At 42.7% G+C, this 26,576-nt stretch overlaps 1 protein-coding gene across 2 annotated transcripts in view; it reads left to right on the forward strand.

The window, feature by feature from the left end:
* The window catches only part of LOC115196001 (neuroligin-4, X-linked), a 72,094-nt gene that overhangs the window by 11,946 nt on the left and 33,572 nt on the right, over positions 1-26,576 (forward strand). The window contains exons 3-4 of one of the 2 annotated variants that reach the window (XM_029756432.1): positions 7,663-7,722; positions 15,219-15,371. In XM_029756432.1, the coding sequence (XP_029612292.1) occupies positions 7,663-7,722; positions 15,219-15,371 (213 nt within the window). The remainder of the gene's footprint in view (positions 1-7,662; positions 7,723-15,218; positions 15,372-26,576) is intronic. The other variant, XM_029756433.1, reaches the window with a different exon arrangement.

The following is a 26,576-nucleotide window of genomic DNA, read 5'->3' on the forward strand; positions in this document are numbered from 1 at the left end:
TAAGAACATCCAATAGTCAAAGGTATATGAAATACAAATGGTATAGAGAGAAATAGTCCTATAATTCCTATAATAACTACAACCTAAAACTTCTTACCTGGGAATATTGAAGACTCATGTTAAAAAGAACCACCAGCTTTCATATGTTCTCATGTTCTGAGCAAGGAACTTAAACGTTAGCTTTTTTACATGGCACATATTGCACTTTTACTTTCTTCTCCAACACTTTGTTTTGCATTATTTAAACTAAAGTGAACATGTTTCATTATTTAGTTGAGGCTAAATTGATTTTATTGATGTATTATATTAAGTTAAAATAAAAGTGTTCATTCAGTATTGTTGTAATTGTCATTATTACAAATAAATAAATACATGTAAAAAAATCGGCAGATTAATCAGTATCGGCTTTTTTGGCCCCCCAGTAATCGGTATCGGTGTTGAAAAATCTTAATCATCCGACCTCTAATAGGGACTAAGGTGCCTATTTGGGGAAGAGGAAGAGGGCTCTGGTCAAAAGTAGTGCACTATATGGAATGGGGTGCCATTCGAGATTCCGCCTTGGACAACTCTGCATGCTCTCAGTTTTCCCTTTGACTTTTTCAAGGGCAACAAACAAACCAAGACTCAGTCAAACACAGAGACTGGATTCTTCTTTCATCTGTTCTGACAGATGTGCTGGGTGTCTGTCTGATGGTTGTACAGTGAGTGTGTGTGCGCGAGTGCATGCATGTGCACGTGTGTGGGTGTGTGTATGGACATTCTGTACAGGACCGATGTGGGAGTTTATGCTTTGCTGCGTTAAACTGACATGCCACTTGCCTTTGTTTGTACAGCTTGAGATACCGTTAACTGTGAGATTACAGGCCTGTTCAGTTGTGTGCGCGTGTGTGTGTGTTAAGCCTTAGGCCTCATTATGTACCAACCAGCTAGCGATCTAGCGCCTCAGAGACACCTGACCAACATAGTGTCAAAACAAACAGTTATCATAGCAATATTTGTTGCTTTCTTTAAATGAGATAATATTTTAATTGGAACTAGAATGCAATCCAAATGGCACCCAATACCCTGTATACTACTTGTCACCAGGGCCTATAGGGCTTTGGTCAAATGTAGTGCACTATATAGAGGATAGACCCTTATGGAAAGATCACATGAATTTCACATTAACACATGAAGTGTTCCAAAAACACATGTTTTCATGTGATCACGTGATCTTATATGAAGTTATTGTGATAGCGTGACAAGGTGTAAAGCGACACTGTGAAACTACATGTGAAACTACATGTGAAGCTACACGTGAAAACATGTGATCACATCCCACTGGGCACAGATGTCAATACAACGTCTATTCCACGTTGGTTCCACGTCATTTCCATGAAACAACATTGATTCAACCAGTGTGTGCCCAGTGGCATACAAGGTGTTCCAAAAAGACGTTTTCACATGTCAAATCATGTGGTTTTTCTTGAAGGCAGGTGGGATGCAACCACAGTCTAAGACCAGCAAAGTGGCTACTCAATGTTACAGGATGCTACTCCTGTCTCAGCTGTCTTAATCTTAATGATCATCATTATTACTCTGATGGGTCTGTCAGTGAGTCAATCTGCAGTGCTTATCTGAGAATGATGTCTATTATCAACCAGGTATTCTCACACCACAGCAGGCTAAAGGTCCAGTTGAAGATCAGCAATGGCTAATCACGTCATCTGAATTTAACAACACGCCCACCTCAAACAGCATAAGACCCCAATCAGACCCCTGTAGAGAAAGGGTCTAACACAACCTGCACATGACAGTACAGAAAATATTACAACCCATACAACCCCTGTATTCATAAATCGCACACTGTTACCGGGCTGGCGAGAGAAATCACCTCAGTGTCTCTAAGGCCATGAGGTCATAACACTACTAAATCAAATCAAATGTAATTTGTCACATGCGCCGAATACAACAGGTGTACAACAGGATGTACCAGTGACTAGAACCATTCAACGCTGGTCTGACCAATCAGAATCCATGCTTCAAGCTTGTTTTGATCACACTGACTGAGATATGTTCCGGTCAGCCTCAGAGAACAACATCGATATATACGTTGACTCGGTGAGGGAATTTATAAGGAAGCGTATTGGAGATGTTGTACACACTGTGACTATTAAAACCTACCCTAACCAGAAACTGTGGATGGATGGCATCATTTGCGCAAAACTGAAAGCGCGAACCACCTCATTTAACCATGGAAAGAGGTCTGGGAATATGGCTGAATATAAACAGTGTAGTTATTCCCTCCGCAAGGCATTCAAACATGCAAAATGCCGGTACAGGGACAAAGTGGAGACGCAATTCGACGGCTCAGACACGAGACGTATATGCCAAGGTCTACAGGAAGTCACGGACTACAAAAAGAAAACCAGCCACTTCACGGACACTGACTTTAGGCTTCCAGACAAACTAAACACCTTCTTTGCCCGTTTTAAGGATAATACAGTGCCACCGTCGCGGCCCGCTAAAGCCTCTTAAGGATCGGTGTCCCGCTAGCAGGACAACTTCCAGTGAAACTGGAGGGCGCGTAATTCAAATAAATTCTAATAGTTAGTATGGATTTTAAACATTTAGGTACATATAAAGCTAAATTTTTTGTTAATCTAACTGCACTGTCCAATTTACAGTAGCTATTACAGCGACAACATGCCATTTGATTGTTTGAGGACAGCGCTCCACATAAAAATATTTTTCCACCGGCACAGGTTTCATACATTCACATATAAAGATTAAATAGTCACTTACTTTTTGAGAATCTTCCTCTGATTTGTCATCCAAAGGGTCCCATCTATAACAGGTAGTGTTGTTTTGTTAGATAAAATCCTTCTTTATATCCCACCCTAGACCTTCTTCAGTTTACATACTGCCCCAACAGGTACACAGACGATGCAATCGCCATCACACTGCACACTGCCCTATCCCATCTGGACAAGAGGGATACCTATGTAAGAATGCTGTTCGTTGATTGCAGCTCAGCATTCAATGCCATAGTACCCTCCAAGCTCATCCTCAAGTTGGAGGCCCTGGGTCACAACCCCGCCCTGTGCAATTGGGTCCTGGACTTTCTGACGGGCCGCCCCCAGGTGGTGAAGGTAGGAAACAACATCTCCACTTCGCTTACCCTCAACACTGGGGCTCCACAAGGTTGCATGCTTTGCCCCCTCCTGTACTCCCTGTTCACCCACGACTGCGTGGCCTTGCACGCCTCCAACTCAATCATCAAGTTTGTAGACGACACAACAGTAGTGGGCTTGATTACCAACAATGACGAGACAGCCTACAGGGAGGAGGTGAGGGCACTCGGAGTGTGGTGTCAGGAAAACAACCTCTCACTCAACATCAACAAAACAAAGGAGATGGTTGTGGACTTCAGGAAACAGCAGAGGGAGCACCCCCCTATCCATGTCGAAGGGACAGCAGTGGAGAAGGTGGAACGTTTTAGGTTCCTTGGCGTACACATCACAGACAAACTGAAATGGTCCACCCACACAGACAGTGTGGTGAAGAAGGCGCAACAGTGCCTCTTCAACCTCAGGAGGCTGAAGAAATTTGGCTTGTCACCCAAAACCCTGTCAAACTTTTACAGATGCACAATCGAGAGCATCCTGTCGGGCTGGTATGGCAACTGCACCGCCCTCAACTGCAAGGCCCTCCAGAGGGTGGTGCAGTCTGCAAAACACATCACCGGGGGCAAACTACCTGCCCTCCATGACACCTACAGCATCCGATGTCATAGCAAGGCCAAAAAGATCACCAAGGACAACAACCACCCAAGCCACTGCCTGTTCACACAGCTACCATTCAGAATGTGAGGTCAGTACAGGTGCATAAAAGCTGGGACCATGAGACTGAAAAACAGCTTTTATCTATCTCAAGGCCATCAGACTGCTAAACAGCAACTCAGAGAGGCTGCTGCCTACATTGACCCAATCACTGGCCACTTTAATAAATTGATCACTAATCACTTTAAACAATGCCACTTTAAATAATGGCACTTTAATAATGTTTACATATCTTACATTACTCATATCATATGTATGCAGTCCTGGCCAAAAGTTTTGAGAATGACACAAATATTAATTTCCACAACGTTTGCTGCCTCAGTATCTTTAGATATTTTTGTCAGATGTTACTATGGAATACTGAAGTATAATTACAAGCATTTCATGTGTCAAAGGCTTCTATTGACAATTACATGAAGTTGATGCAAAGAGTTCATATTTGCTGTGTTGACCCTTCTTTTTCAAGGGTCAACACAGCATGTCAACACAGCACTTCTGGGCCACATCCTGACTGATGGCAGCCCATTCTTGCATAATCAATGCTTGGAATTTGTCAGAATTTGTGGGGTTTTGTTTGTCCACCGCCTCTTGAGGATTGACCACAAGTTCTCAATGGGATTAAGGTCTGGGGAGTTTCCTGGCCATGGACCCAAAATATCTATGTTTTGTTCCCCGAGCCACTTAGTTATCACTTTTGCCTTATGGCAAGGTGCTCCATCATGCTGTTTTTCCTGGAGAGAAGTGGCTTCTTTGCTGCCCTTCTTGACACCAGGCCATCCTCCAAAAGTCTTCACCTCACTGTGCGTGCAGATGCACTCACACCTGCCTGCTGCCATTCCTGAGCAAGCTCTGTACTGGTGGTTCCCCGATCCCACAGCTGAATCAACTTTAGGAGACGGTCCTGGTGCTTGCTGGACTTTCTTGGGCGCCCTGAAGCCTTCTTCACAACAATTGAACCACTCTCCTTGAAGTTCTTGATGATCCGATAAATGGTTGATTTAGGTGCAATCTTACTGGCAGCAATATCCTTGCCTGTGATGCCCTTTTTGTGCAAAGCAATGATGATGGCACGTGTTTCCTTGCAGGTAACCATGTTTGACAGAGGAAGAACAATGATTCCAAGCACCACCCTCCTTTTGAAGATTCCAGTCTGTTATTCAAACTCAATCAGCATGACAGAGTGATCTCCAGCCTTGTCCTCGTCAACACTCACACCTGTGTTAACGAGAGAATCACTGGCATGATGTCAGCTGGTCCTTTTGTGGCAGGGCTGAAATGCAGTGGAAATGTTTTTTTGGGATTCAGTTCATTTGCATGGCAAAGAGGGACTTTGCAATTAATTGCAATTCATATGATCACTATTCATAACATTCTGGAGTATATGTAAATTGTCATACAAACTGAGGCAGCAGACTTTGTGAAAATGTATATTTGTGTCATTCTCAAAACTTTTGGCCATGACTGTGTACTGTATTTTATACCATCTATTGCACCTTGCCTATGCCGCTCGGCCATCGCTCATCCATATATTTATATGTACATATTCTCAGTCACCCCGTTAGATTTGTGTGTATTAGGTTGTTGTTGGGGAATTGTTAGATTACTTGTTAGATATTACTGCACTGTCGGAACTAGAAGCACAAGCATTTCATTACACTCGCATTAACATCTGCTTAACCATGTGTATGTGACCAGTAAAATATTGTTTGATTTGGTGTAGACCTTACCAGTCTACCACGTCTTATATGAAGGTAGGGACAACACTCACATAGCATAAGGTGATTTACATTTTTTAAACATGGAATTTGACCTCGGGATATTTGATGAGTTAGTGATAGAATCTGATTATATTTGATCATTGATTCAAATTAGGAGGAAGATTGGAGTGGACTTGATTAGCCTTGATGTTCTGTTCTCTACTTATCAGTGTCCTTCACATGAGTTCTTAGTATGTTGTTGTGATTTCTACCCTAGTGTGAGGGGTGTAGTCTATACAGTATCGTGTCTCTGACTATGATTAAATTATATGACATGCTATTTTATCAAATCGATTACCTAACGTTTAATTGATTACATGATTGAATTAAACCATGCAACAATTCAACTATTAATAACCTGGGGCACCACAGAAGCATTAATTTATATAGAGCGGTTATCTCCCGAATCCACTCTCTTAAAGATCTGAAGATCTTTAATATCAATAGCAGTCAATTATTAATCGTCACCTTATTATTCAGTCTCATTCTGATGGTCGTAAAGTACTTGGTTATCTGCACGAACCCTGGCTAACAAGTTGACTGAGCAATACACAAATTTACTTAATTATTTATTTACTAAATACCGAAATAATCACACAGAATTACATAAATATACACATGATAGATCATACACGATTACAAATCATGTCATGAAAAGCCCCTAGCTGGCTAACCCGATATGACGGCTGGTTACACAAAGGAAAGGGGCTGGGTTTGAATGAAAGAGCAGGAAGACTGATGGACAAAGGGATTGGGGTCTCTATCGGACCATTAGAAGCTATACTACCGTAAATACAGAATCTTATGCATTCAAATAACCGGCCATTCGGAAAAGAAAAATGCAAGATATATATTTACTCTGAGCTGCGCTTCGATAGATGGGTAAGATGGAAGAATGGTTGACCCAGCAGAGATCGCCATTGTCCTTTGTATAATCTTTCTGGTCGTAGTGTTGTAGAGCGGATACGTTGAAGTACGCTGTCGTTCTTAGGAGATTGTCTGTCCTTTCTTAGGCCACGTCCGTTTACAGCTGCAGCTGATAACTCAACTTCTAGGATGTATCACTTGATCTTTGGTGAATAATAGTTCAAAGTTCATACCAAGTTGCCATAATCAGCTCGTGCTGTATTCTGGCTGGTCTAGTCGGAATTCACCATTCCAGCGTGGTGATCGTCACCTCCACGTGATCTGGTCTCATGTACATTTTGTTAGATAGAGTAGTCGTTCAACCATTTGCAACCACAGCTCACACCGGGGTTTGCTTAGTCTAACGTGAATTTAGGTCACGGGGCTTTTGTACTGGGGAAGAGAAGAGTATGTTTCATCCCTCTCCAAACAATGTCTGTTCACTTGGGCGTGGCCACTGAGTGAGCATAAGTTTACTTATGAAAACAATTCTCTCATTTAGGAGCTAAAATCACATTTCATCTTCTCACAAATAGTTTCATCTTTAAACATTTAAATTGCACAACAATTCCATGTGAATCTGATAACTAGAATGTGTAGACTTTCCAAGATTCAATTTATGTCGTCCTATCATCAGATATAATGTCCCAGACAACAACTGATCTGACATCATATTCTTTAAGTACCACCGGATACTTTCAACTGGTTGAGAAAAGGAAATATTGTTCCATTCCCTAACCTTTTGATGTTACCATACTTTCTCTGTGGTAACACAGGGCTTTCCAAGAGTACATTCTGTAGAGTGGAGAGAAAAGGGGGAAAGGTATTTATGGGAGGGTCATAAACCTCACCCAACAGGGAAACGTCATGACAACAGTGTCCCTAAGGGGCAATTCATTTTAAAAGCTCCTATGCCCTTTAGGGCCACCATATCTATTGTCTAATAGGAAGGAGAGTTGTTCATTAGATATATTACCTGTACTAAACAGCTGTGTTTTGTGAACTGTTCTTATCAGAATACTGTGTTGGTGCTCCTAATTTTGTGTCATGCTATCCAATTGGTTGAACCACTTACTGTTAGAATGAATATGTTTCCACAAAAAAAAATGTTTTGGTTTTTATAAGAGCCTGTCTCCCCTCATTCCCTCTACTTTTCTCCCTCCTGTTGTTGACCGTAGGAGCCAACTCAAACAGTCAAGGCGGTGATTTCACCAATAATGATGGTGACGAAGACAAAGGTATTTTTCTGTCTTTTTCCATTTTTGACCCCAAAAAAAGAAAAGCCTGATATTCGTGCATGTACAAAACTATTTATAGATACATTTTTTGTGAAGTTTTTTGTTGAGTTTTTTCTATTTTTAACCCTTGAAGTGCGTATCAATGGGCACCTCTGGGATCTTCCTTTTTTTTAACAACCTCTTTCCTCTTTGGAGATGCAGATCATAATTTACAGCGAATCAGAAGGTCGTGTACTAAGGGTGAAAGGTCACCTCTAAATGGGGAATGAGGTGTACGCTCCAATAGTCACCACTTACAAGAATCTCCCCCCTCACTCCCCTTTGCTGCAAAGTGAAAGATGTTAAATTGAAACTCTGCATGTATTTTCTCTGGCCTCCTCGGAGGTGAAGTTATTAAATAGTCATGTTTTCCCTTTAGTTGATTTTCTTCTTTCTTTTTCTTCATTGCTCGGTGAAGCATGAGCACTACACTAACCCACGTTTGTTCAGTTTTGACAGTTGGAGACCTTGTTCATTTGTAACTCTGTCAAAATCTCTGTCATATGTGTTCTGCTCGCTTTCTTGTGCATGGTACTATTAACCCAAAATGGTGGTTCGATTGTGTTTCTCTAAAGATCTGGGGATGGCTAGGAGATGAGTGAAAGCACTGGGGAAATGTTTCAGTGATGTTAAGGCACAGGTTGTCTTCATGGTTTTAAAATCAAAGGGCAGAGCGCTGACATTTTTAGATCACTGTGCTACGACGGTTGGCATTCTCTTTCTCAAAAGCTGCAACACTAGAAAGTGTGCTTTTTATCTCCTCAGTACATACCAGGCTTTATCTAGGCATTTTCTACCTCTCAATGACGTACTGTAAAAAAATCCAGATTGCCTTCTTATAGCCGCCTTGATGATGTGAAATGGTAATAGGCTTAGATAGGCAGGAGTGAAAGCTGTGAATAAGGTTCACCTTAAATCCTTATTAGGGGAGATTACTAAAAGGGCATGTTGTGTGCATTACCTTTTCTCCATAACCTTTTTCTCTTGGCGTTGTCCGATATGTTTCTTTCTTCTTTTTGTTCCCCTCAGAAATGGTCAAATGGTTTTTCAGACATATATATATTGTAACCTTTAGAATCTACCGATCATTACCATGAATGCATTTATTACTGTTTTCTCAGTGTGTATTGTCCGATCAGCTGGGTGAGAACCTATCTCTTGGCGCGTACTTTGTGTGTACAGCTGCACCATTTGAACTAAATGTTCAGACTAACTGAACGTGCCTGGATAAACCCTTCGCTTTAAGAACTACTGCCGTGTCGTGTCAAACCCGCGCCTGTGTTTTTCGGGAGTGCTACGACCAGTGCAGGCGGAGGATCGATGCTCACTGACTGTTTGAACGTCTGCGCTGGTGATGAATTACCCCCCCCCCGTTCCCCTGAGGTTATAACTCTGCTGCCATAGAGTACAGTGCTGCAGAGCAGAGACACCTCACGCACACATGCACGTATTCCCATGCACGCGCGCACACACGCTGGCGCATGGAAAGGACGCACGTGCGCACGCGCGCACAGCCACACTGACGCACGGAAGGGACACACACGCGCCCATGCACACCTCGCTCAGAGCACAGCAATGCAGCTCACTGAGTCCCCCCTTCCTCTAGCTCCCACCTCCTCTGCTGCAGTTCCCTCACTAAAAACACTCACCTCAGGCTTAAATGAGATAGAAGTGTATTCCTATTCTCTTGGAGGTTTTAAATGGCTGCATTTGAAAACCGTTGTTTTGCTTTGCCCCCAAGGAGACTTTGAAATGAGCGATCAAATATATCCTTATTATTTCATGACTTAGTTTGGAGTAAGAAAGAAAGGGTATTATTTGAAATATCTCTGTAATTGAGACCATGTCTAAGTACATTAGAGGTGTGGAGTGTGTATGTACGTACTTCAATACTATAGCTAATATAATGCCTTTGAGACATCTGACACTAAGCTTTCTTTTTGGAATTCCTCTTCTGTTTTCCTTGACAGGTCTCTGTATGGCACATGGAGACGTGTGTAGAGATTGTGTTAAAGCAAGATCGTATCCATTAGGCAAGAAACTCGGAAAAAAACGTCCTGAAACAGGGAGGGATTACCTTAACTTGTCCAATAAGAAACACTAGTTACCGGTTGCGAAACATTTTGCTACAATGTCCTCTCATGATTACGACCCAGCTCTATCAAACAGGAACAGGAAGAGTGACCAGCTACTTCCTGTCTGACTGTGGGGTTGGAGGAGTTCACTGTTCCCCCTGCATGGTCATTAATTGCCATCTTCCAACCCTCCATCCCTTCCTTCCATCTCTCCCTTTCATCCCTCTATCCCATTACTAACACTTGGAAAATGCTGAAACCAATGGAAAATTCTGATGACCCCCCCTACTCGATCCCTCCCTTCTCCCCCTTTCTCCCACCTCTCCCTCTCTCCCTACTCTCCCTACTCTCCCTCTCCCTCCTCTCCCACCTCTCCCTCCTTCCCACACCATGTAGAGATGAGTAATGTGTGCGGCGCCGCTGTGCCCGTGGAGGAATATATTATCCCCCCGGCCCGGTGTGGCAGTGATGAATATGTAGGGCATGCTCACTGCAGAGTCACCCAGCCAGGCAGCTCTCAGCTAGGCAGCTCCATGCAGCTCCTCTACAGAGAGAGCACAGAGAGAATAGAGAGAGAGAGAGAGAGAGAGAGAGAGGTGTACTCTTCTCTCTTCTCTCTCTCTTTCATGGCGCTCTCTCTCCCTCATCTCTGTCTCCACTCTCTCTTCCCTCTCCCTCTCGCTCTCTATTTATCTGTTTTAAGTGCTCTGCAGTGACCGGATGGGAACACGCTGGGACAAGTAGACCCTAAAATGACCCCTTCCCGAAAAGATCAAAAATAAAAACCATGCTCCTAAAATCTGTCATGGTCTTTTGGAATGGATTAGAGTTGCTTATCTGTCTTAATCTCCTCCAGTTCAACCTCCCCCAGAGCAAGTCAACATTCGAGATGTAGAGCGACAGCCAATTTGCCTTCTATGTTCGATCGAAGGCCCGCCAAATTCCATCTCAGAACATAGAACTCAGAGCCTAGCTTTAAAGAAGAGCCTGCATCAGATGAGTATCTGTTTTAGACTGGAGCCACTGACCACTTTATGGACTGCCCTTCCTGTTTAATGTGCATCTGGAATTTTCCACTTGGTTTCAGCAGCTCCTATCCTACCAATGAATTCAAGTAAGAACCTCGGCGTGGAATGGAGAAAGTGGCCCATTAAATAAGTTAGAAGATATGAGTTAGTTACCCTTCCTCCGGCTCGTCTTGTCGACCCAGTCTATCTGTGAAGTGCACTGCATTTGGCTGCCTGCCCAAGAGGAGCATGGCGGAGGTGAACGGGGGTCCTTCTCGAGACCGCCTCGGCCACGACAGCAGACTGCAGGCTACACACTGCCCAGGCTAGGCTGTGCTAACGCGTGAGGAGTTGTGAAATAGACACGTTCACATTGGCGTAGCACTAGGCGCCCACTCAGAACACAGCGGAGATTAATTACCACTGTGGTTTGTTTTTCACCTCTCTTTTCTATATATTGGTGGGTTTTCTTGCGGAGGAGGGGAAGCGATATAAACACACGCACGCATGCACGCACACGAGCGTACACATGCACACCCACACACACACACAGCTGAGCTCCAATGCAATGCAGTCATCTGTCTGCCCATAGGCCCTGCTACTCACTGCCAAGCCTGCGGAGGCAGAAGCAATGTGACCTAGAGGCTAGCCAGGCAGCTGGCCCGCCCCCTTGCAGCAGCAGCCAATGGCGGATGCAACAGAAACCAATAATCGGAGTGTACTGAGAAGGCCTTGGTTGAATACCAATTACGTAGTTCGGGTCATGGCTGGGTAAACCTTGACTCGTTTAGCCCGCTGCCTGCTATGACCAATGCGTTGGCCCCTGGAACACTAGACCAAGTGGAATCTTATTTATTTGGAATTCCATGATTTGAAATAACATTGCAGTACACACACATTTACATTGCTGTACACGCTGACTAACATTATCTCACACATACGTTGAGGATCATCATACATACTCAAAAATACATTGGTGAGTCACACATACGCACGCTCACATTGACTGTTATCCAATCCTGTGGAGGGGCCGTGCTATGATTTTCCATCGTTGATGCTCTCATCTTTGGTGACATTATGAAGAATCATATAGAGCCCTGATGATATGGTCACGGAGGATGTATGACCCCACTTGTTCAGCCAGTGTAGTAGATATTTACGAGATACACTACAAGGTCAAAAGTTTGTGGACACCTGCTCGTCGAACATCTCATTCCAAAATCATGGGCATTAATATGGAGTTGGTCCCCCCTATAACAGCCTCCACTCTTCTGAAAAGGCTTTCCACTAGATGTTGGAACATTGCTGAGGGGACTTGCTTTCATTCAGCCACAAGAGCATTAGTAAGGCCGGTCACTGATGTTGGGCAAATAGGTCTGGTTTGCAGTCGGCGTTCCAGTTCATCCCAAATGTGTTTGATGTTGTTGAAGTCAGGGTTCTTTACACCTTCACTGGAACTAAAGGGCCTAGCCCAAACCATGAAAAACCGCCCCAGACCATTATTCCTCCTCCACCAAACTTTACAGTTAGCACTATACATTCGGGCAGGTAGTGTTCTCCTAGCATTCGCCAAACCCAGATTCGTCCGTCGGACTGCCAGATGATGAAGCATGAGTAATCACCACAGAGAACGCTTTTCCACTGCTCAAGAGTCCAATGGCGGCGAGTTTTACACCACTCTAGCTGACTCTTGGCATTGCACATGGTGATCTTAGGCTTGTGTGCGGCTGCTCGGCCATGGAAACCCATTTCATGAAGCTCCAGACAAACAGTTATTGTGCTGATGTTGCTTCCAGAGGCAGTTTGGAACTCGGTAGGAAGTGTTGCAACCGAGGACACATGATTTTTACTCGCTAGGCGCTTCAACACTCGGCGGTCACGTTCTGTGAGCTTGGGTGGCCTACCAATACGAGGCCGTTGTTGCTCCTTGTAGTTTCCACTTCACAATAGCAGCACTTACAGTTGACCAGCTCTAGCACGGCAGAAATTTTTCGAACTGACTTGTTGGATAGGTGGCATCTTATGACGGTGCCACGTTGAAAGTCACTGAGCTCTTCAGTAATGCCATTCTACTGACAATGTTTGTCTATGGAGATTGCATGGCTGTGTGCTCAATTTTATACACCTGTCAGCAATGGGTGTGGCTGATATAGCCGAATCCACTAATTTGAAGGGGTGTCCACATACTTTCGTATATACAGTGCATTTGGAAAGAATTCAGACCCCTTTCCCTTTTCCACATTTTGTTACGTTACAGCCTTATTCTAAAATGTATTAAATAAAATAAAACATAATAATCAATCTACACACAATACCCCATAATGACAAAGCGAAAACAGGTTTTTAGAAATGTTTTCAAATGTATAAAAAAACAGAAATACCTTGTTCACATAAGTATTCATTCATAAGCTATGTGCCTTTCAAAATCATGTCCAATCAATTAAATTTACCACAGGTGGACTCCAATCAATTTGTAGAAACATCTCAAGGATGATCAATGGAAACAGGATGCACCTGAGCTCAATTTCGAGTCACATAGCAAAGGGTCTGAATACTTATGTAACTTTAGAAACTTTTATCCGAGACAGGATTGTGTCGAGGCACAGATCTGGGGAACGGTACCAAAACCTTTCTGCAGCAATGAAGTTCCCCAAAAACACAGTGGCCTCCATCATTCTTAAATGGAAGAAGTTTGGAACCACCAAGACCTCTCCTAGAGCTGGCTGCCTGACCAAACTGAGCAATCTGGGGAGAAGGGACTTGGTCAGGGAGGTGACCAAGAACCTGATCGTCACTCTGACAGAGCTCCAGAGTTCCTCTGTGGAGATGGGAGAACCTTCCAGAAGGACAACCATCTGCAGCACTCCACCAATCAGGCCTTTATGGTAGATTGGCCAACGGTCAATGAAAGGCACATGACAGCCCGCTTGGAGTTTGCCAAAGGCACCTAAAGCACCTATGGTGGTGGCAGCATCATGCTGTGGGGATGTTTTTTAGCGGCAGGGATTGGGAGACTAGTCAGGATCGAGGGAAAGAAGAACAGAGCAAAGTACAGAGAGATCCTTGATGAAAACCTGCTCCGAAGCACTCAGGACCTCAAATAAGGGTGAAGGTTAAACTTCCAGCAGGACAGCGACGCTAAGCACACAGCCAAGACAAAGCAGAAGTGGCTTCGGGGCAAGTCTTTGAATGTCTTTGAGTGGCCCAAAAAATTCTAAAAAACAGTTTTACTTTGTTGTTGTGGGGTATTGTGTAGATTGATGAGGGGGAAAAAACTATTTTATCCATTTTAGAATAAGGCTATAACGTGTGTAAAAAGTCAGGGGTTCTGAGTACTTTCCCGAATACACTCTAAATTGAGGTTTAGAAAAAGTTGGTTTGCACTGTATAGTGTTTCTACCCAGAGGCTAGAAGAACACCTTACATTTTTTTTGTGTTGAAGTAATGAAATCCTTGAAAATTCCTCCTTCCCCAAATCATTGATTCTAAACTCATTGCTTCTCCTCCATGTCCTAAGGAGGTAGAAAGTGGAAAGCAGTGGTAGAATGCTGAGCTATGACTTCTGCAACGCTGGACCCATAGGAATCAACTATAAGTCATTGAACAACACCCTATTGAGGCCTGTGACTGCTGGCTGAACTGAATTGTGATTTATCATGCTAGCAGGCTGGTTGTTTGTGGAATATGATATCTCTCTCCAATCTTCTCTCATGCTAAGACTCTACCCTCTTAGTTTATAACCAACTCCTACACATGCACTAATCACCAGCTTTAATCAGAACCAGAGTAGGGAAGCTCCAAAAGAAGCTATTCACCCTGCCTAATTGTACTGTAGCAGTCATGTTTGGCCGCGTCTCAAATTACACCCTATTCCCTTTATACGGACTCTGTTCAAAAGTGGTGCACTATATAAGAAACATGGTGCCATTTGGGAAACAGTCCTTGTGTGTTGGTGTAATTTCAAGAACATAGACCCTGTGCAGATATCTGCAGAATGATGCCGCTATCAGATATCTAAGGGAGCAAGTTTCCCCTCTTACAGTATCTCCAATAGTACAGTACTTACAGTGGACCTATCTTGTCCAATAGCGTTTACATATGACACCCACTTTGAACTACCGATATTCCATTGGCCTGCTGATTTTTAAAATAAATAAAAAACGTATGCATCCAAAGTAAAGGATGTGGCTGGCTCCTTCCTAGCCACCCAAATGACGCTCTATTCCCTGCGTAGGAGCCTACACTACTTTTGACAAAGGTCCATAGGGCGATGGTCAAAAGTAGTGCGCTACATAGGGAACAGGGTGTCATTTGGGACGTACTGTCAGACTCAGTGTTATCTACAGGCGCTCATGCTCGTTGCTCTTGTTTCCAGACATCCACGATGAGAACGGGCTGAAGCCGGTCATGGTGTACATCCATGGTGGATCCTACATGGAGGGAACGGGGAACATGATCGACGGGAGTATCCTGGCGAGCTACGGAAACGTCATCGTCATCACCATAAACTACAGGCTCGGAGTGTTAGGTAAGTCACAGCGTAACATTTGGGTGTTCTTAGCGCATTGTGTTGTGATTTCTATGGATTGGTGGATTCATCCATGCTGTGCGTTTGTGTGTTTTGGTTGGCTGTAGTACTCTAAATGCTGGCGATTTAACATTGTGAGGTTTGTGTGGTATAATTTGTATTTTTCAAAATGTGTATTCTTTGTAAAGTTAAATTGGATTGTAATTCAGTATTTTCTCAACTGATGGCACAGCAGGAAATAAACCCATACAAATTGAATGGGGAGTAAATAAGTAGAGAATTTTTTGATTTTGTTTTTACTTCTACCTGATTTGGCAGAAGTTTACATCTTAGATTGCTCTAATAGTACAAGAGAGGAGAATGTGATGGTAGGAGAGAATATTTATAATAGGAGAGGATTCTGGTAAAACAATGTTAAATGTTCCGACATGGAATTAAGCTATTTTCCCCCAGCATATCAACTCCTGAAACTCCAGTATGAACTCTGGGGATAATGGAGTCGGAGAGGTTATCAAGCTGATAGGCTTTGTCATCCCAGTCCATAGTGATACTGTGAATGTTTTAGCAAATTATACCAGACCTACGAATTGGAAGATAACCAAACACTCAAGCTATGCTGTCTTGATTATACTATGTGGGCCCACATTATGCTTTGTTCATGGATCTATTTTTACCAACAGCTATATTAGTCAGAAGCATCTGCAAGATTTATCCATGTCTATTTTCTAAATCCACAGTACAGTACATTTCGCAGTTCTTTCTGCAGTGTTCGGATAAACTCCTAATCTCGTCCACCAGCCGGCTCTGTCTCTGTCACACCTCTCTGTCTATGAGTACTACACCTCACTGTGTATACACGGTAATAATTGAGCCTGGGGACGAGCTGAGACTAAACCTGGTAGTTTCATGGAGGCCAAGATGCTGAAGTGTTGTTAAGCCCATAAGAAAACCAAAGCTACATCCAGGGGTGTTCAATTCATATTCACACCCCGGTATCCACTGCTGCTCTGCTTTCCATTTGCTATAAAGCTGAGCTGTCTGCACTGCTCGCTATATTTAGTTTCGCGATTGAGAGCCAGGGGGAAAAGGTGTTCTGGAAAAGTATGCACTGCGGAAGAAAGAAGAAAAAAAAACGTAGAGAGAGGAGAAAGAAGGCCCTTGTTAAGTCTGTCTCTCTACTTCTTTGATGGACTGGGTGAGGAGAGAGATGAGGGGTGGGTGTGTGTGTGTGTGTGTGTGTGTGTGTGTGTGTGTGTGTGTGTGTGTGTGTGTGTGTGTGTGTGTGTGTGTGTGTGTGTGTGTGTGTGTGTGCGTACAGTACATTTTGTGGGTACCTATAAATGCACGCGTGTTTGTGTGTCTCTCAGAGTAGAGGTTCAGGCTAGAGCATCCCTCAGCTACATGGTCTCTATTCTGCCATAGAAATAGAAATGTATTCATCCCAGATAAACATAAGGACCAGAATGTAAATTCTCCTCAGACGCTCACCACCTTCCTCTCCCAGAACATTGGGCAGTCTCTTGCTAGATAGTCTGATGTCTGAATAGTGTGTTCAGGTAGTCTGACGTCTGAATAGTGTGTTCAGGTAGTCTGACGTCTGAATAGTGTGTTCATGTAGTCTAACATCTGAATAGTGTGTTCAGGTAGTCTAACGTCTGAATAGTGTGTTCAGATAGTTTAATGTCTGAATAGTGTGTTCAGATAGTTTAATGTCTGAATAGTGTGTTCAGATAGTTTAATGTCTGAAAAGTGTGTTCAGGTAGTCTAACGTCTGAATAGTGTGTTCAGATAGTTTAATGTCTGAATAGTTTGTTCATTTATTTCAAACTAACTCCACTTGGTTTGAAGAATAAATCAATTTTATAAACAAGAGAAGTGTTGTATTATGTAACCAACCAGTGCTATATTATGTAACCAACTATCATGGTGACGGATGGTATCTTTAGCCTCTTAATCTCACAAACGCGCAGAAGGATGGCATGGTGTCCGTGCAGCAGAGTGTGTGTGAGATGGAATCAAGAGCAGTATGTGGGTCATCTCTGTGTGTGTGTGTGTGTGTGTGTGTGTGTGTGTGTGTGTGTGTGTGTGTGTGTGTGTGTGTGTGTGTGTGTGTGTGTGTGTGTGTGTGTGTGTGTGTGTGTGTGTGTGTGTGTGGTGTAGCATCTCCGGCTCTGTATCCAGTGGCTGGCCCTGGCTGTGACCGCATTGGTACCATGCCATGCTGCCACGCTGTTTTCGTAACACTGCACCATCTGTGTCCAAGCTCCACATGGGCCGATCTGTTTGACGAGCTCTCCCTGAGCTCCATTACTCTGAGCTGGGATGTGTCAGAGCCACATGGCACTCCGCTCCTCTCCTCCTCTCCTCCTCTCTCCTCTCTCCATCCCATTATGGCGAGACGTGAGGGGCCTGCTGATGTCTCCCTGATTCAGACGCATGTGTCTTGGCTGCCTGCACTTAACCCTCTCTATCCTTACCTTCCCCCACACCTTCTCTGCCTATCTCTCTCGGTCTCTATTTCTGTCTCTCGCTCTCTCTCTCGCTCTCTAGCTGTCTCTCTCTCGCTCTCTCTCGCTCTCTCTCTCTCTGCCTGGTAAACACAGGTTCTGAGTGTTTGGCATCTAGGTCTTAAAATACAATTAAATGCCAACTTAATCCAGTCCAGATATAGGTCCAGATGAGGGCTTTTATACCCCTACAAGGTCTGGAAATATAACGGGGGATTACCAATAGTTTGTTCTACTGGTGAATCTGTAATGGAATGGAAATATTGTTTTGGGAACACGATATGTCCTATTCAGTCGGACGAGGAGAACAATTCTAGCACAATATTATTTTAGCTGATTGATCTCGTTCCAGTGTCCATATTAGGATAGCCTCTGCCTCAGCAGGACTTGTCAGTTTCTGTAGATCTAATACAGCTTGAAGCCTCTTTTCCTCCCTGCCCCTGCTGATTGTCAGATGACACATATTTAACTGCATGTTTCCTGCACTGTGAACAGTGTTACGAGAGAGAGCATTACATTTATTCCATGCTATTATATCAAAGAAAATGTAATGTAAAATTATGTGTCTATTGTTGTAGTTTTTTTTATATATATATACCATATGGTATACAGTGCATTCGGAAAGTATTCAGAACCCTTGACTTTTTTTTTTTTTCCCTCGTCAATCTACACATGATACCCAATAATGACAAAGCCAAAACAGGTTTAGACATTTTTGCAAATGTATTCAAATAAAAACATTTAAATATCATATTCAGACCCTTTATTCAGTACTTTTTCCTTTGGCAGTGATTACAGGCTCAAGTCTTCTTTGGTATGGCGCTACAAGTTTGGCACACGTGTATTTGGGGAGTTTCTCCCATTCTCCTCTGAAAATCCTCTCAAGCTCTGTCAGGTTGGATTGGGAGCATCGCTGAACAGCTATTTCCAGATATGTTTGATCGGGTTCAAGTACAGGCTCCTCCTGAGCCATTCAAGGATATTCAGAGACTTGCCCTGAAGCCAATTCTGTGTTGTCTTGGCACTTCTTAATTTTTTTATTTAACCTTTATTTAACTAGGCAAGTCAGTTAAGAACAAATTCTTATTTTCAATGACAGCCTAGGAACAGTGGGTTAACTGCCTTGTTCAGGAACAGAACGACAGATTTTGTAACTTGTCAGCTCAGGGATTTGATCTTGCAACCTTCTGGTTACTAGTCCAACACTCTAACCACTAGGCTATGCTGCCGCTTAGGGTCATTGTCCTGTTGGAAGATGAACCACTGAGGTCCTGAGAGCTCTGGAACAGGTTTTCATCAAGGATCTCTCTATACTTTGCTCCGTTCATCTTTCCCTCGATCCTGACTAGTTGCCCAGTCCCTGCCGCTGAATACATCCCCACAGCATGATGCTGCCACCACCATGCTTCACCGTAGGGATGGTGTCAGGTTTCCTCCAAATGTGACGCTTGGCATACAGGCCAAAGAGTTCAATCTTGGTTTCACCAGACCAGAGAATCTTGTTTCGCATGGTCTGAGAGTCCTTTAGGTGCCTTTTGGCAAACTCCAAGCAGGCTGTCATGTGCCTTTTATTGACCGTCTAGCCAATCTACCATAAAGGCCTGATTGGAGGAGTGCTGCAGAGATGGTTGTCCTTCTGGAAGGTTCTACCATCTCCACAGAGGGACTCTGGAGCATTGTCAGAGTGACCATCGGGTTCTTTGTCACCTCCCTGACCAAGGCCCTTCTCCACAGATTGCTCAGTTTGGCAGCCAGCTCTAGGAAGAGTCTTGGTGGTTCCAAACTTCTTCCATTTAAGAACGATGGAGGCCACTGTGTTCTTGGGGACCTTCAATGCTGCAGAAATGTTTTGGTACCCTTCCCCAGATCTGTGCCTCGCCACAATCCTGTCTCGGAGCTCTACAGACAATTCCTTCGACCTCATGACTTGGGTTTTGCTCTGACATGCACTGTCATCTGTGGGACCTTATATACACAGGTGTGTGCCTTTCCAAATCATGACCAATCAATTGAATTTACCACAGGTGGACTCCAATCAAGTTGTAGAAACATCTCAAGGATGATCAATGGAAACAGCATACACCTGAGCTCAATTTCGAACCTCATAGCAAAGGTTCTGAATAATTATGTAGATATTTTTATACATTTGCCAAAATTTCTAAAAACCTGTTTTCACTTTGTCATTATGGGGTATTAGATTGTGTAGATTGATGAAGAACATTTTTTTATTTAATCAACTTTAGTATAAGGCTATAATTTAACAAAATGTGGGGTTCTAAATACTTTCCGAATGCACTGTAAGTCTGTAATGTCTATGTCAACAACTGAGAGAGACAGTGAATGATGTGTCTCAAAACAACATGTCATAGTATTTGTGTTTCCACTATCTACAGATATACTGCTGTGTTTTTTGTGGTTTCTCTATGCTGATGTGTTTTATTAGGGCTGCTGTTGGTCTTTGGTGGTGGCCCTAGGGGCCCCCAGGGGGCCTAAAGGGGGCCCACAGGGGGCCTAAAGGGGACCCCCAGGGGGCCTAAAGGGGAGCTTGCTTGACACCACTCACACTGGGCCAAGGCCAGCTAGTGCCAGGAGGAGATCTGAACCCCCTGTTGATTTCCCCCAGCTAGTGAGGGATGAAGACATGTCGGCCGTATCACCCTTGTTTGGGAAGAGAATATGTGTATGGCTGGGAGGCTGTTCATGACATATACTGTACAATAAACACACCAATTCTGAGTCACGGAAAGGAGAGAGGAGAGGCCGCTTTGACGTGACAGAGAAGAGAAGCGAACACAGAGGCAGCCAACTGTCCCAGTGTTGATGCCTGGTCAGCTCTCTTTCAGCAGCCCCAGCTCATTTAAAAAGGAGAAAACAAACAAACATACATACATTTCCTTTAGGCCTGCATGTGAAAGGAATGGGCCAGGGCAGGAAAACAAGGGCAAAGCATTCGTTAGCATGACAAATGGTCCTCTCTCACTACGCTCCTTTTGAAAATGTGCACCGGTCTCATGCCTACTTCTTCAAACGCTTCTTCAGATTCAGCTCTGTTGTGTCCCAGGGAAGATGGCGGTGTGTGATAGATAGAAAGAGAAATTGACGTGCTCAGCTCAAAAGTTTGTAGCAGCAAGTCTTCGGGTACCGGGTTCAAAAAGGCATATCCTGGAAGAAAGTGAAAACATATTCTTTACGTTGCAATGTATCTTTTAGCAGCATAGGTCAGAACATTCTGAAACCATTCAAATGTAATATTTCAATGAGTGAGTTTTTCCTTTCTTATGGTGTGTTATAAATCACATTGAGCTACTGTTTGTTTGACTTCCACTAGGCTAGTTCTTTCTTTATTTCACACTAGTTGATTTGGACTTAAATTGTAGTAATGGTAAATAATTGTAAAAGAGAATACATTCTCAGTCAACTTACCTGGTAAAATACAGTAAGTGTAAATAAAAATGACATTGGCGTCATGTTGACTGTTTGTTTATATAAAGCATATGACCATAACAACAAAGGAGTTGTTGAAAATTACTTTGCAAATCAGAAAGGAAACAAATTAGCAGTTATTTCTGAGTAATTGTCAGATCATTATGGATTACGGTTGGCTTTTATCGTGAATATTAATAGCTTGTTTTTGTTTGGAAGACCTTTAGAGGAGGGATGTGATTGAGCTTTTCACGTCCTGCTTTTTGTAACAATATTTAGCAAAATAAGGCTGATCGCAGACAGGTTAACTTTTAAAGGTCATTGTTGTCATGACGGTTCGGTAGAAGAGCACCCATTGTAATTGTAAACAAAACACAGAAATATATTGATGTTGATATCTTCTGTCTCTTCTCTATGGTCTGTAAATGTTCCTTTCAGGAAAAAAAGTGGCCATTATTTTCATGTCCTCATAAAGCACATAAATATAAAAATAGGCAGTAGCTAAACACACAAGCCAGCTATGTTTTTCTGGAAGTAGGCATGCAGACTCTCTCCAAGACCACCATACAGAGATATTTTATCACATCCACATTCTTTCACCTTTAAGTGTTTTCTTAGCTTTTGAGCTGACACAGTTGTCAAGCAAAGCTACAGTGCACCAGATGCACTGGTGAGATTAGGCTAGTGCCACACAGGCCCAGATGGAGAGATGGGACATGGACATCATCAGTATGTGGATCAACACACACACGCACGCAGAAACGAACGGACTGTCACGGCTGTCGTAGGATGAAGGAGCGGACCAAAGCGCAGCATGTGTATCGTTCCACATTTTCTTTATTAAATTGTGAAACTATGCAATACATACAAAATAAACTCAATGAACAAAACAACAAACCATGACGAAGAGTTACAACATGCACATACTCAAAATCAATCTCCCACAAACCCAGGTAGGCAAAACACCTACTTAAGTATGATCTCCAATTAGAGACAACGATGACCAGCTGCCTCTAATTGGAGATCATCCCAAACAAAGCCCAACATAGAAATACAAAACTAGAACATAACATAGAAAATCTAAACTAGAAAAAAAACTGTCACGCCCTGACCTACTCTACCATAGAAAATAACAGCTTTCTATGGTCAGGACGTGACACGGACGCACACACACACACGCCACACATTACATACACATACAGACACACACATTATACACACACGCACACACACACACACACACACACACACACACAGACAAAAAGAGTTGTACTGATGACAGCAAATACTGAATCTCAGAAGAGTAGAAAGATCGAGGGATGATAAAAAGAAAGAAAGTTGGGTGGTATTTTAAATTGATTTGGTCAGTGGCTCAGTAAATCTCCAAATCTAATAGCATCCTTTTTTTTGTTACGCCAGAGGATGAGTGCATGGCTGATGCCCTCCTCTCTCACCCTCTCTGTCTTCCTTTCCTCTCCCTAATGCATTGTTTATCCTGTACAGTTTGTTTTAAGTAAGTGGTCTGGTACACAGAGTATAGTGAACGGAATTGCACGCTGCATTGAATTTTGGCAATTACAATCGGCTGATATGACCGAGCATCGCTCGCTCATCTCCCTCCATGGTTTAAAAAAGCCTCAGCCTCCGCTATCCAGTCTGGTGGATAATGAGGCAGGATGGAAAATGCCACAGTAAACATTTTTAAATGAGACTCAGACTGCCGAAAAATGACTGATTTGCAAATGGCTAAGTGGAATGGCGTGGTGGCCGTAATAGCTGTTTAGTTGTGACAGTCACAACACAATGGGGGAGTTGATTTGGTTCTGCTGGGGGCTAGTAAACGGGTAAGGATGGTGGCAATGTTTCCACCTCTGGGTTAACCATTATGGCGGACTGTGCGGCTGAACAACACCAGGTCATCACAGTCTATTTCTCCCTGTGACTCCCTCGGTGTTTGGAGGTCGCCCATTTCACGACCCACACGTTCCAGGTTCAATTGCTATTATACCAGCTGTAATGTGAAGCAGTAGAAGCCTAGGAGAGTGTGGTGGGTGGGTGTGCCTGCATGTTTCTTGTGGATACTGTTTGCTATAGTTGCAAAAAATACATATATCAAGAGTCTCTTGCAGTTTTATGTATGAACGTAATTGTCAGAGAGTAACAAAAAGAGCCTAAAACCATAAGACGGATTTAACGTAGCAAACGCGTCATCAGTTGATGATCACTATCATTCTGAGATTACAGTGAGTCTGTTGACCTTAGAAGACATCAAGAGACAGATTAAATCAAAACCCACCCAACCAAGCAACAATAAACTTATATCGCTCAACGTTATGGTTCCACAGTATGGGACTTTGCTGTAGAGTGGCTCTGAATTGAATACACATACAGATTGAAAATATCTGTGACGTTACAGCTATATTAAGCCACATGAGTTGCAACCCAGATATGATTTCCTGTTGCAGTTTACTGTGAAATATGGCCATACACTTGTATATGTAGAGGAATAGTGAAGAAAGGTTGTCATATTATTGTTATTTTATATTATGATGATGATGATGATCTTCATCTTCATCATCATCATTATTATTATTATGTCATCTCCCAGTATAGTACCAGCACTGATGCTGTTCATTTCTGCTCAGCTGTGCTGTAGTCTTATTGTAAAAGCTAGCAAGTAAGAGAAAATGTTTTATGTTTGACCTTCTCTTACACAGTATTCCATTTTTAAAGGTTTTGGGAGCCTCTAAGCATCACAATTTAGCAGTGTAAAATGTTTTGCATATTCATGTTCAGAGTTTGTTTATTTGCAAAGCTCAAGGTGTTAAAATGCTTCAGTTCCTGAGGTGGTGATGAAGACTCAATTTAACAGTAACAGACTGGCAATGGATAACACTGAGGAAAGGAATTGAGCAAGACTAGATAGTGTAATTTTACACAAAATTACACTGCATTATGTATACTGTAGGAGGCATGATTTCAATCCTATTCTAGATTTTTTGCTACATTTAGCTATTGACACAACCAACATCTACATTTTTTAAATGTCAGATGCCTTTTTATCATCCTCTTCTCTCCCCTACATGATTGAAGACCGGGCAATGTGACTTGGTTGGATACTATTCTTTCAAATAGTCTACTTCGCCCGTAACATCCAGGGGCGCAACTTTCACTGGGGACGGGGGGACATGTCCCCCGCCCCACATTCTGAAATTTCATTTTCGCCCCCCACCAGTTTTATAATTGTAATGTGATAGAAAACTAGGCAACGTGTGCATTAGGACCATGTGGACGCCTCCGAGCGGTCGGGTAGGCTGTTTGGAGTGTTTATCCGACTAGATAAGAACAATTTATATTATGTCCCCCCCACTTGCGCCCCTGGTAACATCAGAGACACAGCACATCATCCAGTGTAGACTTCTTAAGCTTCTTTTAGAGGATATTACGAAAATGCTCTTATCTGTTCATGCTTATTCCTACGCTCAGGCGAAAGTGGTATGGAAATGAGAGGTAGATAGCGTGAGAGAGAGAAACGGGAAAGAAGTGATGTTTCCTGCCATAGCCATATAGCCACAGGGATTATTTTGATCAGGTTGTGACCTGTACATGTACCTGTGGGGACAGCCAAAGAACCCTTTAAGGTTATAGATAGCAATTTCTTTCCAAGAGTGGTGTCAACATTGCTGTGATGTTCTACACAAGTAAGGGATGAAGACATTTTGAATTATGACAGTACAACAGCACCTAGATGAGCACTTTAATGACAGCAAAGCCACACGCAGTACGGCCCGGCTGTATGACTCTGGAAATGAGGAGAGAATTGATTATTCTTGATATTCTGAAACATTATGGCTCTTAAATACCAGGGAGATGCAACAGGTACTTCATCTTTGTGTCCAAAATGCACTGTTTTGCAGATAATGGATTTTTCCAGATCGTGCTTGGTTAAAGATGTGTTTGATTTGTTGATGAGCATGGCATTCCCGTGTCAGGGGATTATAGTTGATGTGCCTTATGTGTTCCTCATAACACATGTCGATGCAGGACATGTATGGTGCTCTGATTAAAATGAAGTCTATAGTGCTATTCAGTTTGTGTAGGATGTTCCTGATTAAAGTAAAGTCAATGTTTAAGTATTCAGTTAACAGACATATAAAAGAAAGTTAATAGCTTGACACTAATTACAGCCTGATCCCTGCTGAGTCATTTTAATTTCATGAGCTTGAATCCGATTAGCACTTTTCCTGGATGCGTGCTGGAAAATATTGATCCTGCCGGCTTTTAAGTATTGTTCAAAGAAGCTACTTGTTGAGAAGGAGGGAGAACGTTTAAAAAAAAAAACGTAAAAAAAGTAATGAAAAGATGATTTAAGACAAAGTTTAAGAATGTGGATTTATGCCTGGTTGTTAAAGGACCGTGTTACATTGCTAATTAAGAACACTTGAGATAGTCTCTTTGCACGCTTTAAAAATCTTCTAAACGCTATGTCCTTTACTTCGGGTGACAGAGTTTATCATAGTATTTGGGTACTAAGTCAATGATATACTGCAGACGTTTTAGATATGCCTACTGTTTTTATTTTATTCTTTTAACTTATTATTTTGAAAAATATTCCTGTTGAATATAACATTTAGCAGTTATCTCACTTGGAAATACAAAGCAACAACATTTTAACCCCAGTAAGGAACAAACTGTATTCTTCTGACAGCTAAATACAGATGCTAGTTTACTGCAATAAATCAACATGAATCAACTGTGTGTTTATAGCGTTCCAGTCTATCCTTGTAAATGTTATCTCTGCTAGTCTGTTCCTTCCTTTACCACTGTACTCAATGAATAAAATGTGATCATGAGCTGGGCACATACAGTACAAGATGTGTATAACCTGAAAGAAAAGTCTTAAAAAGGTTTAAATATAGCCCCAACATACATCTTTGAATCCATTTTAAGATAGCATCTAATGGTTCACTCTGTCCTCTACAGTTAAACAAACATAGGCTACACAATTATCTTTGCCTCATACTGCTCTGACATTTCAGGGCCATTTTGTCTTATAGTATCTTCAGAGAGGATATGATATTGTATTTCTTCACGGATAGGAACATCTAGGAAGTCATGGCTTTATTCTGTCTGGAGCATTTGCCAGTACATTCTGCTGGGGCTTGATATTGTTGGCCATCGACACACCACTAAGACTTGATAGACAAGGGGGAGGCACAACAAGCCAATGCGAGCGGGCTCACTGACCCAGGTGGCCACCCACACTGTGTTTGTG

This window comes from Salmo trutta, chromosome 6, assembly GCF_901001165.1.
Source record: "Salmo trutta chromosome 6, fSalTru1.1, whole genome shotgun sequence".
In the NCBI taxonomy this organism is placed as follows: Eukaryota; Metazoa; Chordata; class Actinopteri; order Salmoniformes; family Salmonidae; genus Salmo; species Salmo trutta.